At 30.5% G+C, this 16425-nt stretch overlaps 1 protein-coding gene across 5 annotated transcripts; it reads left to right on the top strand.

The window, feature by feature from the left end:
- Positions 1–8846: 8846 nt before the first annotated feature.
- On the top strand, positions 8847–16425 carry SWC2 (DNA binding protein SWC2). 5 transcript variants are annotated; one of them, XR_016334164.1, is made up of 12 exons: positions 8847–9135; positions 9254–9323; positions 9581–9652; positions 9863–9906; positions 9983–10235; positions 12706–12781; positions 12872–12991; positions 13116–13184; positions 14247–14289; positions 14810–14875; positions 15129–15917; positions 15994–16425. XR_016334164.1 is itself a non-coding variant. In XM_022860641.2 (12 exons), exons 1-11 carry the CDS (start codon positions 9068–9070, stop codon positions 15316–15318), a joined length of 1071 nt encoding a protein of 356 aa, XP_022716376.1. In that variant the 5' UTR covers positions 8864–9067; the 3' UTR covers positions 15319–15326; positions 15994–16425. The 5 variants fall into 5 exon arrangements, 4 of the variants coding, with proteins under 4 accessions (XP_022716376.1, XP_089611556.1, XP_089611555.1 ...); XM_022860641.2 differs by having other exon boundaries at positions 8864–9135; positions 15129–15326; XM_089755430.1 differs by having other exon boundaries at positions 8864–9135; positions 15129–15326; positions 15726–16425.

Genomic DNA, 16425 nt, shown 5'->3' with positions numbered 1-16425 from the left:
CTCCTGTAGCTTTTAGGTCTGCAACCTTAATTTCAGGATAAGAGTCTTGTCTGTGCCCTAACCTACCACACTTGAAGCAGAGGGTACCAAAGCTTTCAAAGACTATAACCTGTTTTCTACTTTCGACCTTAATATATTTTGGTAAAGGCTTCTCTAAGTTCAGCTGAGCACAAATTCTAGCATCCCTTCCTTTTTCTCCTGCAAGGGTATGGCCATCCACAGGCAAAAGGGCACCATTGTGTCTACCAACTCTCTTTAATATACTGACATAAGAGTACCCCACAAGGAGCTCAGGTAAGCTCAACCATACTGTAATAGAGGAGAAAGATGCTTCTGAAGCTCTAAAGTTTGGTTCTCATTTTCGGATTGTTAAGAAATGTCCAACAACGAACCAGGGGCCCTCTTTTAGTACAAAATCATAGTATTTAATGTGTTAGAACTTTAAGAGGAAGAAATCACGTCCGAGATCAATACTAAATGGGCTCTCCACTAACTTTTTAAATCTGGCTTAACTTAAATGACAGATCAGGGATTTAAATAGCGGTCGCGGTCACGTTTTCGGTTACGTAGTATTTGTCGCGTTTTCGGATATAACGGAGATAATTGCGGTCACTGCGGTCATCATGGTCGTGAAATTTTTTTTTTTTTGCACAATTTATTATAAAATATAATAATTATAATTATAATTATAAAAACTCTTATTCAATAATTTTAAAAATAGTTTATGACACTCTATGTTTTTTATTTTCTAAAAAAATTATTCACAATTTTATTTAGATTATAAAAAGCATTCATATTTGATTTATCCATAAAATTTTTTTTGGCCAAATTCATATTCAATATTAATTCTAGACAAATCAAATATTAACAAAACATAATATGTTAAATACCAAGCATTTAATTTAATAAAATTACAAACTTAAAAATATAATAATTTCAAATTCCATCAACTACAATTATTGATACATATTTCAAATTTACCACATAGTAGAATGACGAGGAGGATCAAATTCTCTATCTTCACTTTGAGAGCCAAATTGACTCCATCTCCATCCCTGAGACCTTTGTTCTTGATACATTTGAGGTGGAAGATATATTTGAGGATGATACATTTGTGGTGGAGGGTACATTTGTGGTGGAGGGTACATTTGTGGTAACTGATACATTTGAGGTGGAGGATATATTTGAGGAGGTGGAGGATACATTTGAGGTGGATAATAACCATATGGAGGTGGATAACCATGAGGAGGTTGAAAATTATGTTGTTCTGGTGGATAGTAATGTCTTTGAGTACTAGCAGATGATTCACTATACTCAAAGTTACTAGAATTTGGTCTCTCACCTGAAGATGAAGAACCTCTAGAAATTTCATAGTGGTGCTTCTTTGCTTTTCCTTTTGATCGAGCTGTACGTGCACTTTGACCCTCACTAGATTCAGCAAATGGATTTCCTCCGTATTCTGCCATATTAATAAAAAGTCCACCAGTAGCAGCAAGCCCAAATTCTCCTTCAAGTGGGCTGTAAGGTCGATTCGCATCCATATTATCATCAAAATTCGCACCATCACCATCACCATCTCCATCACCATCATCATCTGGACTTAAACCACCACCATCATCACTCTGATTTGGTGTTGGACTTGAACTTGAATGAGATACATTCCTTTCTTGAGATTGACGTGATCGTTCAACATTCATTTCATTATCAGAATTATCTGCAGGTAACCAATCAGAGTTTTGACCATCTAATAGAGGATTTTCTTTCTCTTGCAGCCATTCTGTTAGTGGATCATCATCTTCAAAAATATGGTCAAGGCTAATAGGATTAAAACTATTATTTATTTCATCAATGCTCATTCTTTTTTGATGTCTCATCCTTAACCTCATGTTATAATAGGTATATACAAGTTTCTGGAGTCTTGCAAACTTCAATCTGTTTCTTGCTTTGGTGTAAATATAGCTAAATGTGCTCCAATTACATTCACAATTTGATGCAGATGTTGTTTGACTAAGCATTTTGATTGCTAGTTTTTGTAATTCAGGAACACAAGTGTCATATATCATCCACCACTCAGCTGTATAAAATTATTTAAATTAAATTTCAATGGGCTATACAATTAAATAATATAAATAAATTATAATTATTTAACTTACTATTTACCTAGATTCATTTGCTTCCAAGCTCTTTGTGCTTGTGGACTACCAAATGTTTCATGCTTGTCTCGAAATAATAACAACTACATCATTGAAAATACAATAATAAATGAATAAATAAAAAATAATTTAATTTTTAATACATAAAAAAAATTGTTAAAGTTATAAAATAGTATTAAATACTAACCTGATTAATCATTCTGATTTGAGTATCTATCGAAGGTTCTAATCTTTCAATAACTGCTTTTATACCTTCTAATGTTTCCTTAAATACATTTGCAGAATGTTCCACTCCAAATTGAAATTGTGGATTTAGATAGTAACCTAAACATAATTTATAACAATATTATATTAAAGGAATAAAAAATAAATATATAAGCAATTTAAGTATAAAAAATAAACATATTTTTTAATATACCATCTATATTCTTGGTTTACTTACCAGCTGAATGTAAGTCAGAGTGCATGAAACTCCATCTATTGTCAATAATCTTTTCATGTTCAGCAGAATAATGACAAGTTTGTTGAATTGCTTGTTTAGCTCTATCCACAGCCTCGTAAATAAAGCCCATTGTTGGTTTTTCATCACCATCCACAAGGCGCAACACTTTTACCAAAGGCTCATAAACTTTTATTATATCACCTGCTTTTTTCCAAAAATCTTTTCCCAAAATGATTTTTTTGACTTCATAAGCAGGTCCTGATTTTTGTTGTCCCCATTTTGAATCTTTAAATTCCTATTTATTCATCAATAAATTTTTAGAGTAATATATTTTAAATTAATATTTTAAAATAATAATATTATAAAAAGATGCTAGATTTAAATAATTGTACTAATTACTAAGTACTAACCTTTGAATTGAACATCTCTCTCAAATTTTGCTTTTGCCTTATTATTTCTTCTAATTGTATGAAATGAGTAGCAAATTGGGTAAGAGCAGGACGAAGTATTTGCTTCCCTTGTGTATATTTCTTCATCAAATTAACAGTCCAAATGTGATTGTATAAAAAACAAGTCACTTTCTTTGCATCATCCAAAATCTTTGCCACATTTTTTTCCTCCCAATATCTTCAAGGCACAAGTCCAAACAATGAGCTGAACATGCTGTCCAATACAAATGTTTTCTCTTCTCCATTAGTCTTTTTCCTGCGGCCTTAAGTGCTGCCTCATTATCAGTGACTATTTGAACAATGTATTTTTCTCCAATTTCTTCCACAACTTCATCTAATAATCTGTAATAAAAGTTTGTATCTCTACTACGAACACTTGAGACGTCTATAGATTTTCAAAAAATAGTCCCTTTACTACAGTAAATAAAAAAATTAATGATATGCATTTGATTCAAACTATTGGTCCAACCATCACACATCAAAGTGACACCCAATTCATTCCAATAAGCTTTTAATCCATTAACCCATTCATGAACTTGTTGATACTCAGACTCTAAATACACATCTGAGACCTCATAAGGTGTTGGAAGTCTTACATGTTGGCCAACTTCTGCTGCCACAGAAATCAAATTATGCAACCATGGGGAATTTGCTAATTGAAAAGGAAGTCGATCATATATAAAAAATTTTCATACTGATTCACCCATTTTTCTTCTTAATGTCTTTAGAAATGAATCACTTACTTTTGGTTGTCTTGAACTTTTACTTCTAACCAATTCAGGAACAGCTCCCCTTAATGAAAATTCAGACTCATTTGGAGTTTTTGTTCTTTCTTCAAAATATTCAGCAACTGAACCATGAGAGCTTCGTCCTTCTTCATATATGTTACTCCAATCACTAGTTTTTTGTCTGAATTCTTGTCTTCTGTGCCACTCATGTTGTGATTGGATACTATCTCGCACGGCTTGTCTAGTAGCAATGTCTTCATCAATAAATCCTTCATAATCATCTTCCCCTCTTAACTGTGATAAAAATTCATTTTTTCTTCTTTTATTGTCAGCCTTTTTTGATTTGCTTTCTTGAAGGAGTTTCATCATGCTTTCTCTTACTATACCTATTAATAATATAGTTTTAAAAAAAAGAAAAAATTAGTTGCACATGCTTATGTAATTTTATAATTTTTATTAAGAAATTAACAATAATATTTTCAAAGAAATTAAAAAAACATAACATACCAGTAACGTTGGGGCATGGTGCAACATTGCCAGTTTTATGAGCAATGTGTTCTTTGAAACGTGTTATTCCTCCTTTTACAACTTTACCACAAAGTTTACATGAAACATTTCCTCTTGTATTTGGCACAGGTGTTCCAAAATGCCAACCTATATCATCACTTGGCGTGCCCTCTAGTCCTTTACTCGGGAACTCTTCACGTGGTGGCATACTTACTATTTTGTATAAAAACAAAATAAACTTATATTTAGAAATATTAATATTACTTATTACATCATTAAAAATTGATTTTAGGCTAAATTTTTTAATTTTTAGTTTTTAATCTTAAGAATATTATTAAATAACTTAATCTTTTAGATGCACTAATTGATATTAATTTTTTTATCACAAATAACTTCAAATAATTATATAATAAATACAATCTTCAATAATTACACAAAAATAATAAGAATTAATCTAATATTAAAAGAATTGACAACGATATAAATATCAAAACAACAAAAAAAATTATTAAATTTCATATGCAAAATTATAAATTAATATCTAACACAATCAAAATATAATATTTAATTTTAATTAATTTTTGTCTAACTTATATAAAAAATTTATCAATAATTTTCATCTACAATCTCTATGTATATCATATTAAATTATTAATCTTTTATTTTTTTTAATTATAAATCTTCAATCCCTCTAATTAGATTTTATCTAAAAAAATTTTCAAAAATTAAAAGTTTTCAAACTTATATTTTAATAAAATTTTCAAACCTATATTTTTTATTTTTTAGTTTTTAATCTTAATAAGAATAATAGATCATAAAATGCTAAATTTGTTAAGTAACTTAATTTTTTTGATACAATAATTGATATAAAATTTTTTTTATCACAAACAACTTTTAATAATTATATAATAAACACAATCTTCAATAATTACACAAAAATAACAAGAATTAATATAATATCAAAAGAATTGACAATAATATAAATATCAAAACAACAAAAAAAATTAAAATTCATATGCAAAATTATAAATTAATATATAACACAATCAAAATATAATATTTAATTTTAATTATTTTTCATCTAACTTATACAAAAAATTTTATCAAAATTTTCATTTAAAATATCTATATATTATATTAATTATAAATTTTCAAAACCACTAATTAAATTTTATCTAAAATATTTTCAAAAATTAATTACAAAATTAAATAAAAAAGTTCAATCTCACCTTCCATACACCCTACCACACTCAATCCCTCCACACCCCATCAATCCCTCTCCACCTTCCCTCCCAACATCCCACCACACCCAATCCCTCCCCACCTTCCCCCCCCCCACGCCCCCACCACACCCAATCCTCCCACCCCCCTCCAATCTCTCCACGTGCCTAAATATATCAATCTGTTTGACTCTTTCTAACAACCCGAGCCGAGACCATTCTAGAAACATTTCATTTTACTGTTCATCATCTTCTTCGTCTTTACTTTCTCTGGCTTTCCAAAAAAAAAATTTTTTTTTCCTCTCTCATTTTCTCTCACATCCTTTTATCACTATCACTTGCTGACTTACCTAGTATCTACAGATCTCGTTCATCTTTCAAACTCTCACAAGACACAACAGATCGATCATTTTACAGAAATTTTACAAAAAAAAAAGGTAATTTAACTTTCTTTTCTTACCTTGTTTGATCTTGATTCTTGAATGTTGATAGAAAACTTGAGGTTGATTTGAATTTGAATGCCGAAAATGTCGTTTGAATGGTTGAAACTTGAAACTCTGTTTTCTAGCTCGTTTTACAAATTTTTTTAATGATAAAGATCTGAGATTGTGAGCTTTATTTTTTGATTTGGCTTTTACTTTTACTTTTGCAGGTTTGTTGTTTTATTTTGCAAGCATAAAATTTTATTTTTTTGTTAAAACTATTAGATCCGTGAGTAGAAAAATGGAATAGCGATAATAACGATCCGTTATTACCGCTATTGCCCGTTACGCCGTTATTTTGCGGCCGTTATTCTCCGTTTTTGATGAGAATGAATTTTTCAACTATTTTCTATACATTAACGGTGGCGGAAGACAACGCTACCACAATTTTACGGTCGCTATTCTGCTATCAACCCATTTTTTGAATCCCTGTGACAGATATTTATAACTCACAGTTTTACTAAATATTTTAACAATAATCGAATGTGACCACTTATCTCTGACTCTTTATTTTTCCTCAGCAGTCGGCTTAAGATCCACCTCACCTTCCTTTGAAGACTCATCCACATAGTCATGGTCAATCGAAACCATTTCCATGTCATCGCTACTGTATTCTTCTTCCACATTTTAGAACCATACTCACCATCCAACAGTGAGTCTCTATAAGACACCAATCGCCTGCTAGGATTGGTAGAGACGTTGGCTGGATCTACAGCTACATGCTTGGCTCCGGTGAAGTTTTGTCGTTTCTTCCCTAAAATCAAAGTTTCGGGTGAGCAATCGTAGGTTCAGTCATTTCGATTTTAAAAAATCAATAATTGATTTAATTAATTTTTATTTAATAAATAATTAAATCGATCAAATATTTTTAAATAATTGATCATAATCAAATCAATCTATTTGATTAAATAATTAAATTTTTTTATTTTTTTATTATAAATAAATAATTAATTACGAATTTAATTTAATAAAACTCAAAATAAAATATCATTCAAATTAAAAGACTAAAAAATTTAATAATTTTAATAATATTTTACAAAAAAATAAATATATTTATTTTAATTTTTAATTTTTATTTATTAAAAAATTGATTAATTTAATCAATTAAATTATTAATTTTAAAAATAAAAAATTAATTAAATAAATTAATTTAACTGATTTAAAAAATTAATTATAATTAAAACTAAATAAATCAAATTAATTCAACTAAATTAACTTAATTTTAATTAATTTAATCGATTCAAACTAACTTTTACTCACCTTTAATTTCCATCGCTCCAAGATATTGCCTTTAAACTTAAGACTAGGTCTGAGTTGAACTCGCATCACCTAATTAAAGGGTATGCACTATTCATCTGGCGTGCACTAAGGAAATATAACAATATGGGGGGAGTTTTGGTTGCTGAAAAACTTTTAATCGCGGCTAAATGGTAAGGGTTTGATTCGAAGCCATAGTAGTTTTGATGGATATCTTTTTTTTTTTTTTTTTAAGCATTGAAATTGGTACTATTCACTCGTGCAGTAACAATGATGGAAATGTTTCCAAAATATTGAAAACATCAATTTTCACTTTCAACAATTTTCACAATTTTTTTTTCAATTTTTTGTTTTTAAAACAAAAAACAACCAATCAAACGTATTTTTATTTATAAATTTCAAACAACGTGAAAACAAAAACATATAATACAAAAAAAAAAAAAAAAGATTCTCCAAATGAGCCTTTAGATTTTAAAGTCCTTCAAGACAACGCAACTAAGAACACTAAAATCTCGAGAAAATAATAAGAAAATCTTTATAACAAGAAAGTAAAGATTTTCCTATAAAATAGATATATATGATTTCAAAAGCGAGCAAATATCTATATTCTTTTGTATTTAAAACCGAATAGAAAAGCATTTTCATCGGGCTAAACCACAATTTTTTTTTTTTTTCAGTTGAATCCATTTTCAATTTCAATCAAAACCCAAATTCAAAGAAGGGAAAAAAATTATCTGGACTCAATAGTTGGTTTAAGGTGCCAATTCTATTCGAAACTTGCTCCTTGGCGTGACTATGAATATGATTTTGAGTAGTTGCTAGAGTTGGGTGCTGTCGAAATAAGAGAGAAGGTGAGAGGGTTGTTTTTTTTACTGTGGGAGTTGAAAGGTAAATGGTGATATTGTTCCTTTGATTGTCTTAAGCAATTTTCTTTAGAATACATTTGAAATTTGGTTGTATTTATTAATTGGTTGTGAAGAGTAAAAAAAATGCTGTATATAAAATTTTCCCTTATTTTATAAAAAGCATATATATTATTTATAATCATTATATTATCTTTAATCAATTATCATTTAAAGTTATGCGTAATCCATAAAAAAATTTATATAAGACACATATTTATAAGTAATGATTTTTTATTATAATTAAATAAATATGAAATTATAATAAATAAAATTATAAATAAAATATTTTTTTTTATAAAATATTTGCCTACAAATTCATAATACAAGGTAAAAGGATGAATTAACAATTAAAAGGTTAAAAGGTTAAAACCTTTCAAATAAAAATTTAATATTAATTTAATTTTTTATTATTTTATTATAATTAATTAAATTTTTAAATATTTTTTTAATAATTAATTGATCATCAATATTAATTTTTATCTGATCAATGATTAATTGATATGAAAATAAATGTTTAAAGATTTATTTTGATAAAAATAGATAATTAAGAATAAAATTGAATATAAATAAATATTGAAAATTTTAATTAATTGATTGTAATAAAAAATTAAAAATTTCATTGATTGTAGTAAAAAAATTGATTATTGAATTCATGGAGGTATTTTTTAATAATTAAAATTTGTTATTTTATACATTTCATTAAAAAAAAAAACTTGTTATTTTATTATTTTTCCCCCTTCTGTCTCTTTCGGCTTTCCCAGCTTCTCAGCACTGCGGCCTTCCTTGCCAATCTGGCTCTCGCTTCTCTCTCCCTCTCTCCACCACACCCGCCATCCTTTTTGGAAAATCGAACAGAGCGCCGCCTTCATCCCCCGTTCCTGTCCATTTGGGTGAGTGCTGAAGTTTTCATAGCTTGCTGTAGCGATGGAAACTGCTCAAAAAGGCACAGCCGTTTTTGTGGATCGTGCTTCTCGATCAACAAGAGGCAGAAGGTTACAATCTCAACCTAAAATAAAAAATATTCTTATGATTTTGATATTATTATTATTTTTAAATTTTAAAAAATAGCTATTATTAATTTAAAAAATGGCTATTATTTGCTATTTCCAGGATGACAAAGTTGCTGGACGAGGAAGTTGAAGAAGACGAGTCGTTTTGGAATCAAGAAGCTTTTAAAGAGGTACACACACACTTGTTCTAGTGAAAATGCTCATATCATATTCATAGATTATAGATATTGGCTGATGTGTTGAAATACGGGTGATTTTTCATGTCCCTTAAATTCCTATAAACCCTGAACTCATGTTGTTTATTATATTTGGAACAAAAGAATTCAGACAGGATCAGTATTTCCTTCTTATAGTTTATTAGCTTTAGTTTTTATTAAAGGATTCACAGAGATTTTACCGCTGTTTCTGTTTGTTTTCCTCTCTTCAGGAAGAGAATGATGCCAATTACGAAGAAGAACCGGAGGTTGCTGATGTGTTTGATAGTGACTTCGATGAAGATGTTTGTGTTGCTCTCCTCTCTGCTTTTAATTTAATCCTTATATTCTATTCTATTGTTATTACTCTTCGTTCTTAGAAAACTGATAATGCAAAAGCTGTCTTGGGATATCTTCTTAATCTTGTATTGGATGCATCTCCTACATTTAATTAGTGCTAAGAAAACTTCACGGGTTTCCTATCATGAAATTTGACTCTCTTCTATGGCTGCTAGGAACCTGAGCCAGATGAGGAAGTAGAAAATGAAGCAGATGAAAGGTTTGGATTCTTTTACCTCAGTCGAATTGTATTTACATCTCCATTTCCTTGGTTTTATACTGAATTTTTCTAGCAGGGTTCGCACGAAGAAACGTCTTATATTTCCTGGAAAGCCTTCTTTGAAGAAAAAGAAGAAAAAGAAAGTCCTTTCAAAGTTAGATGGTGTTTCCAAGGATGAAAATCTGACTCAAAATTCCTCTCCACAACATCATGACACCCCTGATGATGCAGAAGGTGAGAGAATTATCAGGAAATCTACAAGAACTTCAGTTATTGTTAGGCAAGCTGAGCGAGAGGCATTACAAGCTGCTCTGCAAGCAACAATGAAGGCAAGTTTTGGTTATTGTAGTCTTTCTTCTTTTGTAGGAAAATATAACCAGTATACATTGGTTGTCAACTCAAAAATGGGAAAACAAAATGGATCATGGTATTAATCAGTGCATATATATGCTTGAGCTGCTGTGTGTGTGTGTGCTTTTATTTATTTTAACGAGATTTGATTCAAACTAAAGCTAAATAATCTGAGCAGTGTTTTATTACTGACTGTTTCAGTATTATCCTTCTGATGTCTGTTCTTGACGCTACTCTTGAGATTTAGGCAGATGTTGGAAGGATGAGGGGCATGGTTTTCTTAAAGCCCGATAGTATTTCCTTGATTCTTGATCTGTAAATCGATATCTTTGTACAAGTAAATTGCCTTCCTCTCACACTTTAAGGAGGAAAAAAAGAAAATGAAAAAAAAAAAGTAAAATATAAGTCAAACCATTTGACAATTCTAATCCTTTCAAGAATATTATTCTTGCATGGTTGATTGGCTCCCACAATAAAGATTGATGGATGTATGGTTTTTGCCGCTAAGCTGAAAAGGCATTTATTTTCATTTAACTTCATTCTCTGTCTCTCTCTTGCATGTATTCGTAGAATTGAATATGGATGACTTTTTCAAGTTGAAACAAAAATTGTGTGAATTATACAATTTATAAAAATTGTTCTGTTACCATAACAATTTACTCTCCCCTTTATTTGGGTCATATTAGATAAGTGTAATGAAATAATATCAACCCATATTAAGTTCATGCAAGGAGTTTAACAATAGGAAGTTGTAATTGAGTGACCCAAAGTTATGATTGCTCAGAGACTTGTCTTATAATGCTATCCTAATAATAATGGCCTGTGTTTTTATCATTTTATTTGTATTAAATCAATCAAGAATAATGCGTTCTTAGAATGTGACCAGTAATCTGATTTGATCTTATAAGTGTTGAGATTTTATACTAGATAAGAGTTTAGATAATTATCTTGGAAAGCAATAATCATAGGTCTTGAAGATTAATTTGTCAATTTAATCAAACTAATGCCTTAGTAAGTGGAATGGTTATCTGGTAGTTTACGGGTTAAAATCTAAAGTTGTGATAGCTAACTTATTTGTATCATTCTATGTTCGAGTTACAATTTTTAATTTGTTTGTATCATTGTATGTTCAAGATATAATTGTTAATTTGTTTGCATAATTGAGTTATTGTTGAAGCTAGTGGTATTTTAGAACTAATTTCTAAATTTTGTTATTGCTAATTACATAAATAATAGACATTTAAATTGTAGATTATGAATTATGGTGTTTGATTTTTGAATTTAGTTAGGTTGGCACCTTAAAAAGTTCAACAGTTAGTTGATAGTTTAGAGGGTATGATCAAAAATTGCAGTGGTCAATTTGTTTATATGAACCCTTAAAACAAAATCAAAGTTAATGAATTATCTTTGTTATTGCCAAAAATAAAAGTCTTCCCATAATATGGTTGTCTTTAAAAGATAAAAGATACTGTCCCCCCTTTTTTTGTCTCTTTGATAAATTTGCAATGACTTCTTAGCTCCATTCAGAAGTTTAATATTGTTTTAAACCTTATCATGTTACTTCTAGCACCATCAATGCAGGTTTATTATCTAATGAAGTATGGCAAAATAATTGCTTCTGAACAGGCTGATAGGGGACTTAGATTAGGCTTTATTCCTTATTAGTTTTGGCTGATCTAATTTCCTTCAAAATATCATTCACCCATCCCAAGGGGTTACTCATATCAAAGGTCATTTGGTTACAGTAAGGGTATAATAGTTTAAGTTTAGATTAGTTATACGTGGAATTCTCTAATAAAGATTTCAGGCTCATAATTTCATCCTATACTTTATACACATCTCCGAGTGGTGGCTCTCTCATTGAGCATTGAGATACATAGATGTTTATGGTCACTTGCACTAAGTTTTTTCATTGTGAATATAATGTAATTAGAAGCAATAAAAACACTATCACCACCTTTTGCTGAAGCTTCCATGAACCACTGGTTGAAACTCAGGAACTATTCAGAGCTGTGGTACTGTCAGAAATCAGAATGTAAAGTTTGCATGTCTTAAACCATCTAAGTTATATTAACATGTCAAATTTGACATCGATACGTACATACATGCATACATACATACATATATATCTATTGTCAAATTCATTAAAAAGGGTCATGAGAACATTCCATTCATATATGACTGGAATATCCTCATGACTGCCACTAACTCTTTTGAATGAATTTGGAATTAATATGTTTGCTTCCTGACTACTGCTTGGTTCACTTACAAACTCGTTAACACGATTAGATATATCATCATATCATGTGCTTTGTGATTTCATGATCGTTTTTCTTCCCACTGAGAATGGAGAGTGGAAAGAAAAAAGAGAATAACCATATAATTTGGAAAGAGTGAAATGCAGTTATCTGATTTGATTATGTTTTTAACGTACTATTGTATCACCAGCCAATAAAAAGGAAAAAAGAAGGTGAAGAGAAGAGGATGACGCAAGAAGAGATGCTTTTGGAAGCAGCACAAACAGGTTCAGGCTGGAATCTTACCTCTGATGTTTAGATTTCTGAGGTTCTTCTTATTTGATTTTAACTTGTATTTATGAATTTTAATCTTGCAGAAATCATGAACCTAAGGAATTTAGAGCGTGTATTGGCAAGAGAGGAAGAAGTCAAGAAAAGAGCAATAATCCACAAGGCAGTATATAATGGGCCACAGATTAAATATGTGTCAAAAGATGGCAAGATTCTCTTAATATCTATTGATTTTAGTTCTAAAATGCAACAATAATGGATACATGGTTGTTGTTTATTTGGGGTCTGTTAATTGAAACTATTTATGCCAAACCTTGCAATCTTTTGCAGGTTCTTCATATCTAGAATTTAGTAAAGGATCATCATTTCATTCAGAGCTCTCAACCACATCACTCCCATGTAAGTTGTAGGTGGTCATGAGTCAATGTTAACGTGATTGCTAATGTAGGTTCTTCAAAATTTTCTTTCTTATCAATCAGATCGCTGTTTTGCATTCAATGGCTTTATTTTCTTCTGGCTTTTCTCTTATTTATTTCTTCTGGATGTTATTTTAGCACAAGCATTCAATAATACAACCTGCTGAAGTTGAAAAAAAATATTTATACCCCATCTGGAACTAGTTGTAATAATTTTCTTTGTTGTAGGGACATTAGTTTAGACCTTTACTGCTGCTACAAGTTCAGCTATTTTTGCTTGTAGCCTCAAGCTAGGATCATTGGGGTTTTGCATGGGGATCAAAATTAAATATTTTTGTGTTGTAGTCTTCAGTTGCCATTCCACCATGTAAGGTAATCTAATGTTGCTGCTAGGGGAAAATGAGGTGTAGGGAATATCACAACCGATGGTGTAGAATTTGTATTTTCATAATAAATGTCTTTTACATTAAATATCATAGGTGGTTTTGGTTACCAGTTTCATGCTTTGGAGATTAATAACATTAGAATTTGTTTGTCAGTAAGTTTCTCCAATGGCTGACAACTGCTGTGTAAATGACAATAAAATTATCTAACTCTCTTGGCTTATAGAAATGAACTTTAATAGATTTTCTTGAAAAAGCAAAAGTGGAAATCCAAATTGATTTTAGTTAAATTATTTATCATGCTTTTGTGAACTAAAATCCGAAGCGGCTCTGCAAGGTGTGCAGATAATGCAAGAAAATTAGTTTGTACCTTTATTTTAGTCATAAAACACAAACTTACTTCCTTCTTTGGTTGAATTGGGTTTCTTGCTATAGCTATGATCCTTGAGGATACTTGGAAGAAAACTTTTTGTTTTATGATTCTCCAAGTATGTGCATACTATTTCTGAATTTAACAACATAATGTGGATGAGTTAATATTCTCTGGTTCATTTGGTAATTATTTTATATTGTATGTTTGGTTTCTGGTCTTTTCATTTAATCACCATTATTTATTTTCTCTATGAATATGCTTTTGATTTCTCTATTTTGTTGATATCCAGACCCTGAAAAGGCCATGTGTGCTGTTACTGGATTGCCTGCAAAGTAAGAGCTTATTTTCATAGTGGTTATTGCTTGATCTTTCATTTTCAAGTCTCGATGTTGAATAAATCGTTATCTTTGCAGTATTTGGAACTAAATGATGATTTCTTAGCAGTTGTACTTGAAGCATATAAAAATTTTCTTTTGTAGTGTTTTTCACTAGTTTGTTTTTCTAAGTTTCTAAAGCATTAAAGTGCTTTTCACCTTAGCTCTTATTTCTTGAGTATGACATTGACTTTTGACTCTTTTGTTAAAGATGCCATGCTCACAATCATGATCAATCAGTTTTCAATAGCCTCTGAATGTATGGTAGAAATGTCATGAGGTTGGGGAATACAAAACTGAAAGCCGCAAGTTAGAGATATGCTTCTATTGAGCTGGGAATTTCATCATAAGTTGTTAATAAATCATGCTTTTAATTTGGTAGAGATCTTAATTAAGTGATACTTAACATTTTAAAAGAGACCAATTTGGCTTGTTCCATCCAACCATATTTGTTTGAATTCATCATTTGATGTTGTAGGTACCGAGATCCAAAGACAGGGCTATGTTATGCAACCAAGGAAGCCTTTAAAATTATTCAAGAACGGTATGGCTGACTTCAATTTTATCAGTCCTTTTTCTGATGTAACACCACCTTGAGTTCTTCATTTTCTATAGTTTACATGTATTTATATTTAGGAGTACTCCACTATCAAGCAGTTGCTTAATTATTAAGCAATTTCTGATATGCTCCCTTCTGAATTTACCGACCGAAAAAAAAAAATAAAGAAAGAAAGAAAGAAAGAGAGAGGGTGCTAATCTTGATTTCTTTGCTGTGTTTGATTTGGATGATTTTGTAGTTTTCAAGATGAACATAAAAGTGCCCAGAAGGAAATGGATATGGGTGTCTTGTTTGATTCCCTGTCTGGTAAAGGTTCAATCCCGAGGCAGAAGAGATCTCACATTTCAAATAGAAATCAAACATCACGTTTCCAATACTTGGGGCATTTCCACAGAACTCCACCTGATGAAGATGAAGATTCAGAGTAGTTGATGAGGTAATTTCCTAAATATCTCTCAGCATGAGATTGTGCTTGAAGGCCTTGTCTATTCTATTCTATTCCAAAGCCTTCATATGATTGGGTACTTCACAAACCAGATCAGTTTCCTGTTTTTGGACTCTAAAATTTCTGTAAAGTGAAAGAAGGAAAAGAATAAGTAGATAGATCCAATGCATTTAACTGACTCTGTAATTGCAGACACTATCGTGGCTGTTTATCAAAATGCAGTTTCTAAAGTGTTTAATTTTCTGGGGACACCTCCTTTTTGGCTGTTTCTATCATTTTGATTAATCATTAATAGTTTTTTGTGTGGTCATAGAACTAAAGCTCAGTCATCCACTGCAAAAGATGAATTTGGGGACTAAAGCACATATTCTCTAAAGAAATTTTGTGCAGATTGACTTGCCAAATGAGCCTCTCAACCAAAGAGAATGCTGATAATGAATTTGCCTCTATTTGTTGGCCAACCAAGTGTTTCTTACTTTTCCTATAGGAGGTTGTTGTATGTGAATTGGTAACTAAACTCACCTGATACAATTTTGAATATAGCAAATTCAATAGTCAATCGGTACATAAATTGATTTCCAGGTATGCACCAAGATTTTACTTTATTAAACATATTTGAAATTGAAAAGGTATTAATTTTCCTTTCTTTTACATACAGACTTGAATTCTGGTGACAGACAGTGTTTGTGACTACTCCATGCTTTGGAGAATATCAAGATCAGTTTGATTATGCTTACCAATGATATATTGGTTTTACTGATTTCCTCATCACTTGAAAAATCAATATATAAAAATATATGTATTCTGATTTTTTTAAATGGTTGGAATTTGGGAAGAGAGATGGAGAGAGCAAAACATCACCATGCTTGAGGTGAGCATCGAGTGTCGCATTTGGGTGTGTACAAATAGTGGGATCCATGCTACATTATTTGCACACTGCTAAAATGTAAGTCTCTGCTCGCTCAAAGCATGAAATTGGGGCAAATGTGTCATTATCTTTGATTATTGTGGTGAACATGGCCTGTAGGGGAATCCTATCATGTGATAATTTGGAAAGTGTGATATTTGAAGTTTTGTTTGATTTTCAAGA

The sequence above is a fragment of the Durio zibethinus genome, chromosome 26 (genome assembly GCF_047325235.1).
Source record: "Durio zibethinus cultivar Kanyao isolate XHJ-2024 chromosome 26, ASM4732523v1, whole genome shotgun sequence".
In the NCBI taxonomy this organism is placed as follows: Eukaryota; Viridiplantae; Streptophyta; class Magnoliopsida; order Malvales; family Malvaceae; genus Durio; species Durio zibethinus.
Note: the sequence above shows the minus strand (reverse complement) of the source record. Positions and strands in the feature narration are given on the sequence as shown.